This window comes from Trichosurus vulpecula, chromosome 8 (genome assembly GCF_011100635.1).
Source record: "Trichosurus vulpecula isolate mTriVul1 chromosome 8, mTriVul1.pri, whole genome shotgun sequence".
NCBI classification, from domain to species: domain Eukaryota; kingdom Metazoa; phylum Chordata; class Mammalia; order Diprotodontia; family Phalangeridae; genus Trichosurus; species Trichosurus vulpecula.
Genome location: NC_050580.1, coordinates 32,907,414 through 32,922,366, shown reverse-complemented (window position 1 = coordinate 32,922,366; position 14,953 = coordinate 32,907,414). Strand labels below are relative to the sequence as shown.

General features: G+C 46.5%; 1 protein-coding gene across 1 annotated transcript in view; it reads right to left on the bottom strand.

Annotated features, from left to right (window-relative positions):
• The window catches only part of COL13A1 (collagen type XIII alpha 1 chain), a 206,236-nt gene that overhangs the window by 30,026 nt on the left and 161,257 nt on the right, over nucleotides 1-14,953 (bottom strand). Inside the window, exons 21-32 of the mRNA XM_036736467.1 lie at nucleotides 14,107-14,111; nucleotides 13,550-13,562; nucleotides 12,565-12,618; nucleotides 9,693-9,779; nucleotides 8,781-8,834; nucleotides 7,949-7,993; nucleotides 7,304-7,372; nucleotides 4,803-4,826; nucleotides 3,407-3,469; nucleotides 2,796-2,840; nucleotides 2,320-2,463; nucleotides 327-425 (exon numbers count right to left, since the gene is read on the bottom strand). Of these exons, the coding sequence (XP_036592362.1) occupies nucleotides 327-425; nucleotides 2,320-2,463; nucleotides 2,796-2,840; nucleotides 3,407-3,469; nucleotides 4,803-4,826; nucleotides 7,304-7,372; nucleotides 7,949-7,993; nucleotides 8,781-8,834; nucleotides 9,693-9,779; nucleotides 12,565-12,618; nucleotides 13,550-13,562; nucleotides 14,107-14,111 (702 nt within the window). The remainder of the gene's footprint in view (nucleotides 1-326; nucleotides 426-2,319; nucleotides 2,464-2,795; nucleotides 2,841-3,406; nucleotides 3,470-4,802; nucleotides 4,827-7,303; nucleotides 7,373-7,948; nucleotides 7,994-8,780; nucleotides 8,835-9,692; nucleotides 9,780-12,564; nucleotides 12,619-13,549; nucleotides 13,563-14,106; nucleotides 14,112-14,953) is intronic.

The following is a 14,953-nucleotide window of genomic DNA, read 5'->3' as shown; positions in this document are numbered from 1 at the left end:
TCCCTGTGATTCTGTGAAATCTGGGAATCCCTTAGAGAGGAAACTGTAAGGCAGCATAGTGTATCTATAGTGAGCTACCACTGGAGTCCCTTTCTAATCTTTGAAATACTTTCTGCAGGAATGGAAACTCACAACATGGAAGGCATCAGTTAGTGGTTAGCATCACAGAGGGCTACTTCCCAACCTCAACTTGAAGGATGGGGGTTAGTGCAGTCCTTGGCTCATGGCATGATCCTGGCAGCAGCCAGCAGCACCCCAGGAGCCGTGACACCCTCCACCTCCACCTTCACCTGCCTCAAGACATCCTCATGGTAGGACCCTCTTACTGTAAATCCTGGGAGCCCAATTGGACCGGGCAATCCTGCGGCTCCTGGTCTCCCATGGTCACCTGGTTCTCCTTTCTCTCCGGTGGGGCCATCAAGACCCTACAGATTGACAAAGATGGGAGATTAGTTAGTTAAGCTTAGGGTTGGTTATCTCAAAGCGCTTCTGTGGCATGCATTCACGGCTCCCTTTCTTGTTAAGGGTAAGAGTGTGCCCCTATTGAGGATGGAAAAATGGAGGCAGAGAGAGGAAGGAGTACTCTCAGGCAACTTCTTGAGGCATTAAAAAAAGCAATGCCTACCCTCTGAGCTATCCTCAGTCGTCCTCAGGCTCCAAAGATATATGGATGAATGAGAGGGCCATCCAACTTACAGCCAGAAAGAACCTTAGAGGCAATCTAATCCAAAGCCAAAGGCCACACAAGGAGCAAGTGGCAAAGCCAGGATTTGAACCTGGGTCTGGTCACTCCAAAGTCTGTGCTCCTTCCAGGACATCAACATTAATGTCTCACATTTGCTTCATACTTTATCAAATTCTTTTCACTGAAGAGACACTTCATTAAATACTTAACAATAACCTGGTGTACCAGGCAGGGAGGGCATGGGTAATCCCATTAGCTGCTTGTTGACAAATGCATGGCTAATTCTCCCGGAGGCAGTGTGGGACAGAGCAATGAGCTTGGGAGATGAGGGCCCTGGGTTTGCTGTGTGGTCTCGGGCCGAGTCAAGCTGCATCTCTGGGTTTCATTTTCTACATCTATTGAATGAGAGGGCTGGTCTGGCTGAAAAAACAATGTGGTTGTTTGTTGTTGTTTTGTTCTATTGTTTTTCAGCCCTTTCCAACTCTTCACGACCCCATTTGGGGTTTTCTTGGCAAAGATGCTGGAGTGGCTTATTATTTCCTTTTACGGCTCATTTTTACAGATGGGGAAACTGAGGCAAACAAGGTTAAGTTAATTTCCCAGGGTCACACAGCTAGCAAGCGTCTGAGGTTGGATTTGAACTCAGGGAGAGGAGTCTTCCTGAATCCAGGCCTGGCGCGTTGTGCACGATGGCGCCACCTAAATGCCTAAGCAGTGTGGTGGAAGAGAAGTAATGCTCCTCTGCTCTTTACTCCCTTCCGCTCTCTGGGTCTCACTTTCCTCACCTGGGAAATGTGACGTTTGAGTTAGAAAGCCTCTGAGGCCCCTTCTAGTTCTGAATCCTCTAGTTCCTAAGGTCGCTTCCATCTCGAAGGAAGAAAACACATATTTATTAGGCACCTACTGTGTGCCAGGCTCTGTGTTAAGTGCTTTACAAATATTATCTCCTCACAACAGCCATGGGAAGTAGATGCTATTATTATCATCCCCATTTTACAGACGAGGAAACTGAAGCCCAGGTGAAGTGACTTGTACAAGGTCACAAAGCCAGTAAGTGCCTGAGGTTGGATTTGAGCTCAGTTTTTCCTGATTCTAAGACCTATCTACTGCTCCACTGAGCATTCTGACCAGATGGTTCTTGGTTCATTGTTCTCTTCGCTATCCTAAACTGACTTCATTGGGGAAGAAAAGGGAGAAATCTTGGCGTGGGGAGTGGGGCTTTAATTTCTGGATTCAAATTCCTGGTCCTGAACAGTACTTGATGTCACAGAATGAAAGTGAGGGGTTCACTTGGCTTTGACCACAATGCCTTTCATCTAAACTTAGAGCTTTGAGATTCAGAAAGCATTTTCCTTTGAGCTAGGTAGTATGAATATTACTATTATCTCATTATTACAGATGGGGAAATGGAGGCTTAGATTTCTGAAGCCCAAGATCACTCAGCTGACCAGTGACAGATCTTGGCTCTTCTGAACCCTGGCCTCCCGACTCCAACCTCAGGGTGCTTCCTGTCATCTTCTCTGTCTCTCTAAAAGCATGCACTCATAAGCACTTACTTGTGAGCAGTGGGCAGAGAGGAGGGATGGGAGTGGGTGGGGTTGAAGGAGGCTAACAACTTATCTCTGCTCACTTACCGGGGAGCCAACTTGTCCTGCCTCCCCTTTCTCTCCAGGTGTCCCCATATTTCCTTTTTCTCCTTTTAACCCTGGAGGTCCATCTTTTCCTTGTGGCCCTTGGGGACCAGGGGGCCCAATCTCTCCTGGTTTTCCTCGAGGTCCCTAAAGCAAATAGAGGCAACTCTTGCTTATATGTGCCAATGACAAGAATAGTTTAACACTTATGCTGAATTTTCAAACTTGCAAAGCACTTTACATATATTATTTCACTGAATCCTCACAATAACTCTGTGAAGCAGGTGCTTCAGTGATCCCCACTTTACAGATGAGGAAACTGAGGCTGAGAGGGGTTAAGCAACCTTTTCTCAAGCCTCCAAATTTAGATTCACATCTGGGAGTCTGGCCCCACAGATTACTCTGGCCTCTTTAAATTAGAAGTCATTTTTGATGGTTTGTCAGGGAGCCATTGTATCAACCTAGAGATATGCTCTTACCTTTTCCCCATCATGTCCTGGAGGACCTGGCAGACCAATTTCCCCCTGAAGCAGAGAATAATAAGTCAGTCTATTCAAAGCCTTTTCCACTCTTTTTTTTTATTGTGACGTGAGGGCACGTTTCTCATGGTAGTAATCACCATAGATCAGTGAAGTTGGGAACTGAACTGGGCTGCCATTTTGAATAGATTCCTAAGTTTTAAAGGTTTCCCTAAAGAGTAGATTGGGTTGCTCCAGTCCCTGAGACAAAAAGTGAACTGATGTGTGGTTCATGAGGTCCAATAGCTGAAGCAGCTCTACCTGTCTCAGATTCCACAAGAATATAATTAAAATCCAAAGGGAATATGAATGGGAGGAGAGTCGAGACAAAAAGCAAGAATTACATAGCAGGAAGGACAGACGGAGGAAAATGACTGTCTAACGGGTGATAAGGAACTTCAGGTATTGGTGAAAATTATAGGCCATATGTGGGAGCGGTGAGGGTGGGAAGGGACCTGGGAGAATTACAGGATAGGCATGGAACAAGAGAAAGAAGGCAGCTGCAGCTAATGATATTCTGGTATTTCTGGAATTTTTGATGGATTTTCCCCACAACTGGAGACATGCTTTACCTTTTGTCCTGGTACACCGGGAGCTCCTGGGGGGCCTGTTTGCCCTGGGAGTCCAGGAGGTCCCTAGGGGGGAAAAGATGGATCTTGAAGTAGGATCTTTAGTTGAACCAAAGGAAACTGAATTCTACTCTATCACATGAAGCACTTTTGAAAAAATCTGAATTAATATTATTTAATACTTAATTTAATACTGAGTAGAAGAATCATAAGGCATAAAAGGTTTTATTTCCATGAAAAAAATTATATCAGTTCACACTCCCTGACCATTGGTCTTTTGTCACACCATCAGACAATGGATACATAATGATCACTGTATGCCCTCCTTGATTTACAGTTGGAAGGGGTCTCAGAGGTCATCTAGTCCAAACCCATCATTTTAGACTTTGACCAAGGGAGGCTAAATGACCAAGGTCATATAGCATCATAAGATCACAGGGCTGGAAAAGTCTTAGAGGTCATTTAGTCTACTTTCCCCATTTTATGGCAGAGACAATAGAGGCCCATTGAGGTTATATGATTTGCCCATGGTCACATAGGTGACAGAACCCAGGATTTGAAACTAGATCTTCTGACTTTAAATTTGGTGTTCTTTCCATTATGCCATAGCTGTTAATGTGGCATAGATGCATTTTAAAAAATGAGAGTGAGTTGAAATTAGTTGGATTTTGTCTTCTTTCCTCCCTTCCTTTTTTCTTCCTTCCTACCTTCCTTCCTTCTTGCCTTCCTTCCTTCTGAACTCAGAACTAAGGCCAAATGAGACCATACAGAAAGGAGAAAGTCATGAAATGCTGCTACAGATATTTGGGGGCTGGAACTTCTCTTCTCCTTCACCACATTACCTTTCTCCAAGTTACCTAAGGTAACTTCTCTCATTTGAGCTCTAGAAATCAGCTGAGAGGGGCCTCAGAGATCATGGAGTTCACTCATCGCCTTTCTTCTTCCTTTTTGCCCCTCCCCTCTGCATTTTACAGAAGAAGAACATGGGGATTGGAATTCATTTTTATGGGACCCAGTAATAAAAAGAAACATGATAATCTCCTGATATACTTATTAGCAGCACTCTGGCCTTCATCATCTCCCCAAACATGAGAGTTTGACAGGGACCATTAAGTGATATGTCCATGGAACACCACATAGGGTAGATCATGGCCATAGCCTTGGAGGCAGCCTTCTTGACTCCTGGCCTTATGATCACACTGTCCTGTCTCCTTCTTGTGACTTGAGTTGCCCACCCATCATCATTTCATCAACCCCGGGTATCACCTTCCTCTCCCTCCAAACTAGTTCCAGCTTTCCAAAGGTGAGAAGAATGGATGCCCAACCCTGCTCCCCAAGCCAATCCCTGGGCATCTCTGCCCATCCACGGACAAAGAGGCAGCAAAGAATGGGCACTCACCATCAAGGCCAATGTGCGGATCTCCTGCAAGGCAACCACCACAAAGTTAATAGTTTGGCAAATCAAGATTTATTTGAGAAACTTATCCAATCACAACACTCCCACTGGACAAGACCCGGAATCTCTTAGGTTGGTCTGGGTGATAATGGTAGGGGGTGGGTCTGGGATGTTTCCTAAGCAGTCATAAATGGGAGTATTTTGCCCTTTATTCAATAATCTTCGGCAGTCATAGAATTATTAATCCAGAATTGGGTGAGACCTTAGAGGCCATCCAGCCACTTGTTTTATGGAAGAGGAAACTGAGGCTTAGAGGATTTAAGACTTGTCCTGCGTCATGTAGCCAGTAAATGTCAGAGGTGGGTACCCTGACTCCAAATCTAGCATTCTGTCTGCCACATGTAGCGCTCCTATATGGGGCACTCCTTCCCCCAACCCTTGGGGTTTTTTTTGTCAGAGTCCTCCCAATGCTGATGCCAGGCTCCTTTTGTTGGAGCTGAAGATCACAGATGCTATTAGAACCAAAGCAGCTGGCGCAGCTGCCTGTGGCAAGAATGATTCTCTTTCTATATTTTTGACCATGGCCCATGTGTGCATTCACGTTGCTTGTTTGACTAGGCTGGAGCCCAATTCCAAGGTCTTAACTTTTTTTTCTCTTTTCTTTGTTTATTTAGTGGAGGGGAAATGGGAAAGAGAAAAAAATGAATGCTTGTCAGTTGAAAAAGAAATAATAAAATTTAAAATGTGATTCTCTTTATCCCTTCCACCTCAATCAGGAACTATAAGGGAAAGTATCAGGATTTTTTCCCTGATGCTGGTATTCATCTTGGAAGTCAGCATGGAGGAACTGGGTGCAGGTAGCTGAGGGGACTAGAGTTCGGAAGCTTAGTTACCAAGGGGGTATAGAGCTTAAGGACTGATGGTGTCTTTGATCTGTGAAAAGGTGTGTGTGGGGGGGTGTTGGGGGAGGGATGGGGGGAGGGAAGGAGAGAAAGGGGGAAGGAGGGAGAGAGGGAGAGAGAGAAAGGAGGGAGGGAGGGAGAGAGAAGGAGAGAGAGAAAGAGAGACACAGAGAGAGAGAGAGAGAGAGAGAGAGAGAGAGAGAGAGAGAGAAAGAGGGAGAGGGAGAGAGAATATGAATATACAAGCTATGAATAGGACCTCAGGGATCATCTATTCCAATCCCTTCATTTTACGAATGATGAAACAGACTTGCAGGGAAGTTAAGTGACTTCACTAAGCTAATACAAGTGGTAATAGTCAGAGGTGGAATTTGATCCCAGATCTTGTGTCAGAAAAAGTATCTCTCAGTATGAATGGTGAGTCGGTGGGCATGGCAGTGTTATTGATGAGCTTTTGATCCATCTCGTGAAAGGAGGACAGAATTTCTTCCTGCTTTTGGTCACCCACCATTCTACCCCTTCTCTTCCCCTTCTTTCAGAACTCCGGTTCTGAGGCACAGATGCCTGCCTTTAAGCCAATCAGTAAAGGAAAGTCTGGACCTGCAAACATGATCATCAGATCTGGGAGGCACCTTAGGGACTATCCAATCCAATCTTTTCATTTTTATGGGTGAAGAGACCGAGGCCTGTGACTCTGGATTTTGTGACTTTGTCCAAAGTCATCTAGGTATAAGCAGCCAGGAAGCGACTTGAACCCAGGCCTTCTAATTCGAAAGCCAGTGTCCTTTCTAGCATACCATAAATTAGAGGAGTGATTGTTTTACAAAAGAATTATTCTCATAAAAGGATTCCAATCTTTTAAAGAAAAATGATAGGCCTTGCTAGCACGTTTAAATACATTTAACTTGCAAAATCAAAAACCAAAACCACTTTGCAATGCCTCAGGCACATACCAGTCACCCTGTACTGAAGAAAACAGGGTCCCCTTATTTGTTTTGGTGCCTACAGGGCAATAGGAAATCTTAATTTATGCCCTTCTGTCCATATGATGGAATGCTTATAGACCAGCTGCATTCGGAACAAGCTAGACCACTTGGGATATTGAGATTGTCTTGTCTAATCTCCCCATTTTAAGGAGGAGGAGATTGAGGCCCATAAAGGGATGTACCCAAAGCCACATAGACAGTAAACAGCAGAGCCAAGACTTGAACACAGATCCTTTGACCTGAAATCCAAGGCTCTGTACCCTGCCCCCACCCCTGCCCAAGTCGATTTTGGGATGACCTGGAACCATGGAACTTCTGATGGGGAAGGAAGGAGGATGTGAAAGGAGCATCAGGGGCTTCCTGCTCCTAGCAACTTGACCTGATAGCCTAGCATCTGAGGAAATGTCCTGTCTAAACCATTCCTTATTGGTCTTTTCCTTTTGCAGACCACCCTCATGGCCGGAATGGTTTCCAGAGCCACAATCTCTTACTCCGGGCTTCCCTCTTGGCACCTCTTAGGCCAGGGAGGATGAGGAGCTTTGGAGGACAGAGGTTAAGGAAGTGGGGGAGAGGACCAGGAACAGAAATCCTGGATGGAGCCGCCAAGACCTCTCACCTGGAGAGCTTCATTGATGTTTCCATTGTAATCCACCATTTCTCCTTTGCCTGGCTCTCCCTTGGCACCCTGTAAGATAAATTGGACCCCTGATTAAGATGTCTGGAGCTGCCCGGCATTGGTCTTCACATGTGGGACATAAGAACTGAACTGCCTTCAGGTATTTGAGCTGGGCACCAGGAATGGTGTTTTCTGGGGCTGTAATATCGTATTAGAATTTGGATTGAGCCAACCCGGCAATACAAGTGATATGACCAGGAATTTCCCGTTCTAGCCTGGGAGATAAGAGGCACCCTCGAGGGGATTCTGGAGCCTCCAGAGAGGATTCTATGAGGAAATTCTGGAGCTCTCAGAGAGGCTCCCTCGAGGAAATTCTAGAGGCCCCAGAGGCCGCTGCCTGGGAAGTCTGGAACTCAGCCTCTAGAGAGCATTCTGCTAGGGCATTCTAGAGTCCTCAGGGATGCTCTTGTGAAGGAAATCTGGAGCCTCCAGAGAGGTTTCTGCAAGTTGACATTGAGACCAACCTGTCTGGGTCTTCTTGTCCTTCCTAGCGCTGTTCTCTCTAGCCCAGTATCTTAAAGTATTTAAGCATTCTAGGGGCTGAGAGCCCCCAGCAAGAAGCCATTGGTGGAACGGTGTCCTTACCTTTGGCCCAGCAGGTCCCTGTTCTCCAGGAGCTCCGATTTCTCCCTGTAACAAGATCAAGGCAGAGTGAAACCCATGGATAGAGGAGCACCAGGGTGCTGTCTCACCTACCAGGTCAGAGCATCAGGGGGTGCCAGAGAGCCAATCCCAGCTGTGCCACTGATGTCCTAGGTAATGATGGGGAGTATTTTACCCCCATGAGAATGGACTTTATCTGTAAGATGGGAAGGCAGGAGTTCTCCAGGCCCCTGACTGGGTGACAGTCAGGTGCATGCCTTTGTGAAGGTTAAATATGCCAAGAGATGCTTCCTGCCTCTGATATACACTGGCCATGTGACACTGGGCAATTCACTTAAACTGCCAGTGCCCTAGCCAACTCTTTACTATACAAGATTCAGAGAATGTGCATTGTTAGAGGGAGCTTCCTCACCAAGAATCCTCCATACTAATAAATCACAGGTCTGGTCCAAAATATTGCATCTCCTCCAAACAAAAACAAATTCCAAACCCAGACCAACTCCTCAAACAGTCTAACACCAGTCAGGCTGAAAGAGGCATCACTAGAGCAAGAACCACGTTGATAAAAAACTCCGATTTCAATGTTTTCTATCCTTGATATCATTTGGCCAACACAGTGATCCTGTGCAGTCCATAGTCTTTGGCAAGCCATACAGAACTGTCCTAAGAGGGGAAAGGCCCAGGTCCAGAGCCTCCACCTTTGGCCTAGGTCTTGGGGATAGCAAAGAGATCTTCCCCTCCTCCTCTCTCCCCCACCCCGTGGCTAGAGTCCCTCAGATGACCACCTAATGAGAGTTCCCAGAATCCTCTCTACCTTGTCTCCTTGCCTTCCAGGAGACCCAGTCTGGCCACTGGGGCCAGCTTCTCCCTGGAAAAAAAATGAGAAGAAATATTGTAAGAGGAGGCAGAGTAGCTTGGGGTGCTAGATGGGAGGGATAGCTTTGGTTTAGGGTCAGGGAAAGTTCCTTTATGCGTAAATTGAGGATCATAAGTTCATAGTTTCAGAGCAGCAAGAGACGTTGGAGACAATCTGGTCCTACCCACTCATTTTACAGATGGGGAAACCGAGGTACAGAGAGGTTACCGGGACATCCCCAGAGTCACATAGCTAGTGAGCGGGTGAGGTGGGATTTGAATCCAGATCTTCCCGGCTCAAAGCCCAGCGCTCTTTATATTCTTGAACATGGCCCTATAGAATGGAATTCTAGTTTCTGTGTTTGCTTCTTCCTTTCCTACTGTGCTCTTAAGCACCACAAGAGCAGGGATCACGCCTCCTTTCAATCACTGACCTCAGCACCTGCCATATTGGTCTGGACAAAATAAATACTTCAGAAGTATTTGCTGAATGAATGAAGGAGATGAAAGAAACTGACCCTCCGGGTGATAGAACATTGGCATGGGTGACTGAGGGACATTGTGCAGGTTTTATGTCCTCATTCATCCTTTCTGGGACTCAGTTTCCATTTTTGTGAAATGAAGGAACTGGACTGAATGACGCCTATGGTCCCTTCTGCTGGTAGATTTGTACAATTCTTTCTCTAAAAGAAACTACTTGAACTGGAAAAGCTTTCAGGGTCTTTGCATGTCCCAGGTTGCAGGATTTATTGAGAAAAGGCCAGAGGAGGGCCAGAGGGGAAAGGGCAGCCTCTCTAGGAGTGGGGACATGGATAAAGGCTGAGAGAAAACTGCCCTTTCTCCGAGGTCTGCTCTTCAGGGGAAAACTCACCTTTGGTCCTGGCAGCCCCGGTATCCCTGGGGGCCCCGGCTCCCCTCGGCCTCCTCCAAGGGCATTGCCTGCATCTCCTTTCTCTCCCTGTTGAAGATGCAGAATTATCATTGCCAGTGTACAGAATGCCATAGAATGATGAAGGAGCGGAGGATCGGGGAGGGTTCGGGGAGGAAAAGGTGTGAGGGGAACGATGTGCTCTAATCCAATAGCATGGGCTCTTACTTGGACACAGGGTTTGTGTGCCTTAGCATGTGGGGCTGAGGGAAGGAAGATTTGAGAGAGCAATGAAGCAAATGGAGAATGAAGAAACAGGACTGGAGGAATATTCATCAGAAGGTGGGTCTGCAAAAATTGGACCAAGAAGTGGCTACAGATTTGTCTCTATGGGCTTGGACAACCCCCAGCGGGCCAAGGATCTGCCCGCAATCCCCATGAGTTTCTAACATTTCTGACCATAACATTTCTTTTGCTCAGAACCCTTCACTGTCTCCTCACAGCCTCTAGGCTAAAATTTAAACGTACCAGTTTGGCATTTAATACGCTGACTTTTCCTACCTTCAAATTCCTTACTTCAAATTTCTCCCATTTAGATACTTTATCTGCCATACAAATTACACTATTCACCATTTCTCAGCCTCAGACTCCCCTTTCCCATCTTTGTGTCTTCATACCCTTCTCCGCAGTAGGAGGACACTCCCTTTCTCTCTCTTTTTCAATGCCCAGCTCATGCATGGTCTCAGTCACATCTCCTCCCTGATTCCTGCCTTGGAAAGGAATCTCTCCTCCCTCAGTTCTTCCTCAAATTTGCTACCTCGATGCTTCCTTTGCCTACATTCTACCCTGTATTATGCTCATCTGTACCCATGTCCAGTCCCCCTCACTAGGGTATAAGAAGGCAGGAACTGGGGTGTGCAGTATTTTTTATCACCTTAATTTAATAATTTATATCTTAATTACCAAATATTATTGCATTTTCTCAGTCTTCATCCTGTTTGACCTCTGCTACATTTGACACTGTTGATCGCCCTCTCTGTCTGAATGCTCTCTCCTCTTTGGGTTTTCATGATATTTCTCTCTTCTAGTGTTCCTACCTGTCTGACCTCTCCTCACTTGCCTTCGCTGGCTCTTCATCCATATCATGCTCCCTGTAACCACAGGCACTCCCCAAGATTCTGTCCTGGGCCCCCTTCTCTTATTTCTCTTCTATCTTCATGACCTCATCAGATTCCATGGGTTCAATGATCACCTCTATGCTGCTAGTCATCTATCTATCTATCTATCTATCTATCTATCTATCTATCTATCCATCCATCCATCCATCCATCCATCCATCCATCCATCCATCTATCTATCTATCTATCCATCCATCCATCCATCCATCTATCTATCTATTTATCTATCTATCTATCTATCTATCTATCTATCTATCTATCTATCTACCTATCTATCTACCTATCTATCTATCTCTACACACATATACACATTTACATACACATATACGTGTGTATATCTCTGTCTATATCTCCAGTCCCGGTCTCTCTCCCGAACCTCAGACCTGCATCATCAACTTCCTATTGAACAACTCCGCATGTCCAAAGCAGAATTCATTATCTTTCCCCACAAACTCTCCCCTCTTCCAAACCCCCCTATTTCTGCCAAAGACACCACAACTCTTCTAGCCTCCAAGGTTTACAACCTTAAAGTTATCTCACACTCCTTGCCCTCCTTAAACCCGCATATTTAAGCAGTTGCTAAATCTTGCTGTTTCCACCTTTACGGCATCTTTTGCATCCAACCCCTTCTTCCTATTCAGGCTCTGATCTTAGTTCAGGTTCTTATCGCTTCTTGCCTGGATTATTCCAATAACCCTCAGAGTGGGTCCCCTGCCTCAGTCCCCAGCTGCTCCCTCCATCCTGAACACAGTTACCAAAGTGATTTTCCTTAAGCACAGATATTATCATGTCACCGCCATATGCAGTAAACTACAGTGGCTCCTCCCAAAAATGCTTGTGCGCACACACACACGTATATATACATAAATATGCACACACATATATACATATGCATACATATGTGTTGTGTGTGTGTGTATTCCTCCCTCTGTTTAGTTTCTAGAGCCCTTCACAACCTGGTCGCCCAGGAACCCTGGTCCCTTATCTCTTTATACATTACTCACCCTCCCAAACTCTGAGACCTAGCTGCTCTGGCCATCTCTCTATTCCTCATCAATGATACATGTGCCATTTCCTGTCTCTGACTTTTTTCTGACTGCTGGCCACGTCTGAATGTGCCTCACCTCCACCTGGAGGAATTCCTCTCTTCCCTCAGGGCTCAGTTCAAGCAGCACCTTCTGCTGCCCCACCCCAGGTCCTCCTTCCCTACTTGGCTGGTATCTAATTACTTTGGATTCCTTCTTTTCATGTTTGTTCTCTATATACTTATATGTGCATTTGTTGTCTCTCCCATGAGAACGTAAGCTCCTCCAGAGCAGAGATTGTTTCATTTATTATATTTCTCGCCCTAGCACGGTGCCTGGGGGACTTAAGCACACACTTTATAAATACTTGTTAATGATTGAATGATTTTTTTCATTGTTGCATCCCCCAGGGCCCAAGACAAGGCTTGGCACATAGTATTTAATAAAAGCTTGTTGAATTAAATTGTTTTTCCCAATTCTCTACTATTCTGTGCTTCATTGAATAGATTATAGAATGAAGCTTCCCCTCCCGGCCCTCCTGACCTGGCAGAACACCATGTCTCCTGGGGCTGATGAACAATCAACCAATTGATCGACAAGCATGCATTAAGTGCCTACTTTTTGCCAGCACCCAGTTGGGCAAGAACCTGCCCATCAGAAGCTGTTACAGACCTTCTGGCCCAGGAATCCAGGCAGGCCCGGACTGCCAGCGCTCCCTTTCTCACCCTAGAGGAGAAACACAGGTGGGTTAGGAGGTCAAGACATGATCGTATCCGGAGATTCTTCTCGAAGGATTTGGCTTTTCCTTTCCAGCCTCATGCTCTAACCTCTGTCTCCACTGTTCTGGGCTGGCCTTTGACCTCTGGCTGCCAGCTGAGCCATGGTCCCGACACTCACGATTCCCAGCTCAGTGTGAACTAGCTTCAGGAATAGTGACTGACCTGCCAACCCAGCATGAGATACCATTTGTGCTGGTGAAGAGCAAACCGTGTCTTTTCTATCACTTGGGTCTCTTTTGAGCAAAGATGGTGTGATAGAAAGAACATTGGAGTCCTTTGGGGTTCGCTATCTGTGTGACCTTGGGGTGGTCACTTAGCATCTCTGAGCCTCAGTTTCCCCATCTGGAAAATGAGTGACTTGGTCTATACAGCTTCTGAGGGACCCTCTCATTTTGATTTTTATGATTCCCTTGCCTGGGGCCTGGTGCCAATGAGGTGAAGTGGGAGCTGTCATTGCCAGTACCTTGGCTCTGTTCTAGGGAAGACTCCTGGGGGCTCTTGATGCCCACATTAAACAGGTACCAAATGGTCTTTTCTGAGAGCATATAGGCATTCAGAAAAGTACAATTCTAGGTAACAAACAACAATTCCCACATCTTAACTCCCATTTCCATAATCAATGAACAAACAGGTATTAAGCACCTACTATGTGTCAGGCACTGTGCTAGGTGATGGGGGGAGGGTACAAATACCTAAGAGGGACAGGCCCTGCTCTCGAGGGGCTTCCATTCTACCAGAATTCTGTAGTGCTTTAAGATTTGGAAAAGTTTAGCTTACAAACTCCCTGAGATAGGCATGATAGGTGGTGGTGTTTCCATTTTACAGATGAAGAAACTGAGACTCAGAAATGGGCTGTTCCTTGCCAATGGTCATACAACTGGAAACCCGGGTCTTTTACATCCCTTATTTCCACCGTTCTACTTTGCCAATAAAACCCACCACGCTCATGGATTTCTCCCCATTCTCTCCCATGTCTGTCCAAAGTAAATTTCTTAGCCCCTCTACCCCCAAAATGCACAAAGGTCAGTGAAAAGGGAATTTGCCTTATGCAAGTCTGAGAGTGAGACACAGGGAGGGGAGAAAGGGAGGCCGTGGATGGCAGCGTCTGAGGGCACGGAAGGACACACCATTTCCTCCTGCCTTCTGATTTCCCCTCGGCAATAAATAGCTCATAAGGAAGTCAGGTAAAGCTAAGCAGGGACGCGCAGGGCATCTCTGGTGTCAGCACTTGGGAGCCTTTGCCAAGCCTGTCTCTCACTTCCCCTTCCTGGGGCTGCATGCACACACATGGAGGTCACATCCAAGTCCAACGTGGGTGGGGAGGAAGGTGCACGCAGGAGGGAACAGGGTGGGGACGAGCCACACACAGTGTCCTACCCTCTGCCCCCTCTTCCCTGGCAAACCTGGGGGCCCTGGCATTCCCGCAGCTCCAGACTCTCCCTTTGAGGCAAGGCAAGAAGAGAGAGTCACTGATGAGAAGACAGAAGAAGTGTCCCCCCGGTGTCCCAAGGACTCGAGGAATCCCAGCATCTCAGAGCTGGAGGAGACCTCAGAAGGCATCTGGGCCAAGCCCACTAGCTTAGCAGTAATTCTCTGCATAGTGTCCCATGTAAGAGATCAGCCAGCCTGTCTGACCGCCCCCAGTGATGGACACCGAGACCTCCTGCATGCGGCTACTCATTATGTTATTTCCAAGTTTCTCCCCCTTACGCTAAGTCTAAGTCTTCCTCTCTTCAGTCGCCATCCATGGTTCTTATTTCTACTCTCAGGACCAAGCCGAAGATGTGGAATCTTTTCTCTCCCTCGTAGATTTTCACATATTTGAAGGCAGTTGTTGGGACCCCCTTTGGTCTTCTTTTTTCTGGGTTGAACAGCCCTGGTTCCTCCAATTGATTTCTCCTTTCTCTCCCTGTTTTTTTTTTTTCAGTTCCCCCAGTCTTCCCCAGTTAGACTGTAAGCTCCTTGAGGGCAGGGATTGTCTTTCTTTATGCTTGTTACCCTAAGGCACTTAGCATGGTGCCTGCCGCATAGTAGTAAGTGCTTAGTCCTTCTCTCCCCTGTCCTTCCCTCCTTCCCTCTCTTCCTTCCTCCCTTCCTTCCTCTCTTTCTGCCTTCCCCATAGTGGTCCCCTTTTTCTGGATGCGGCTTATTTCCTAACATATGACGCCGAATGTGCAATGCCCTCCTCCAGATGTGGTCTGACCAAGCTAGAGGACAGCACGTTATCATTTTCCTCATGCTGGGCACCGTGCCTACAGTTATGTAGTGAAAGGTCCCTTTAG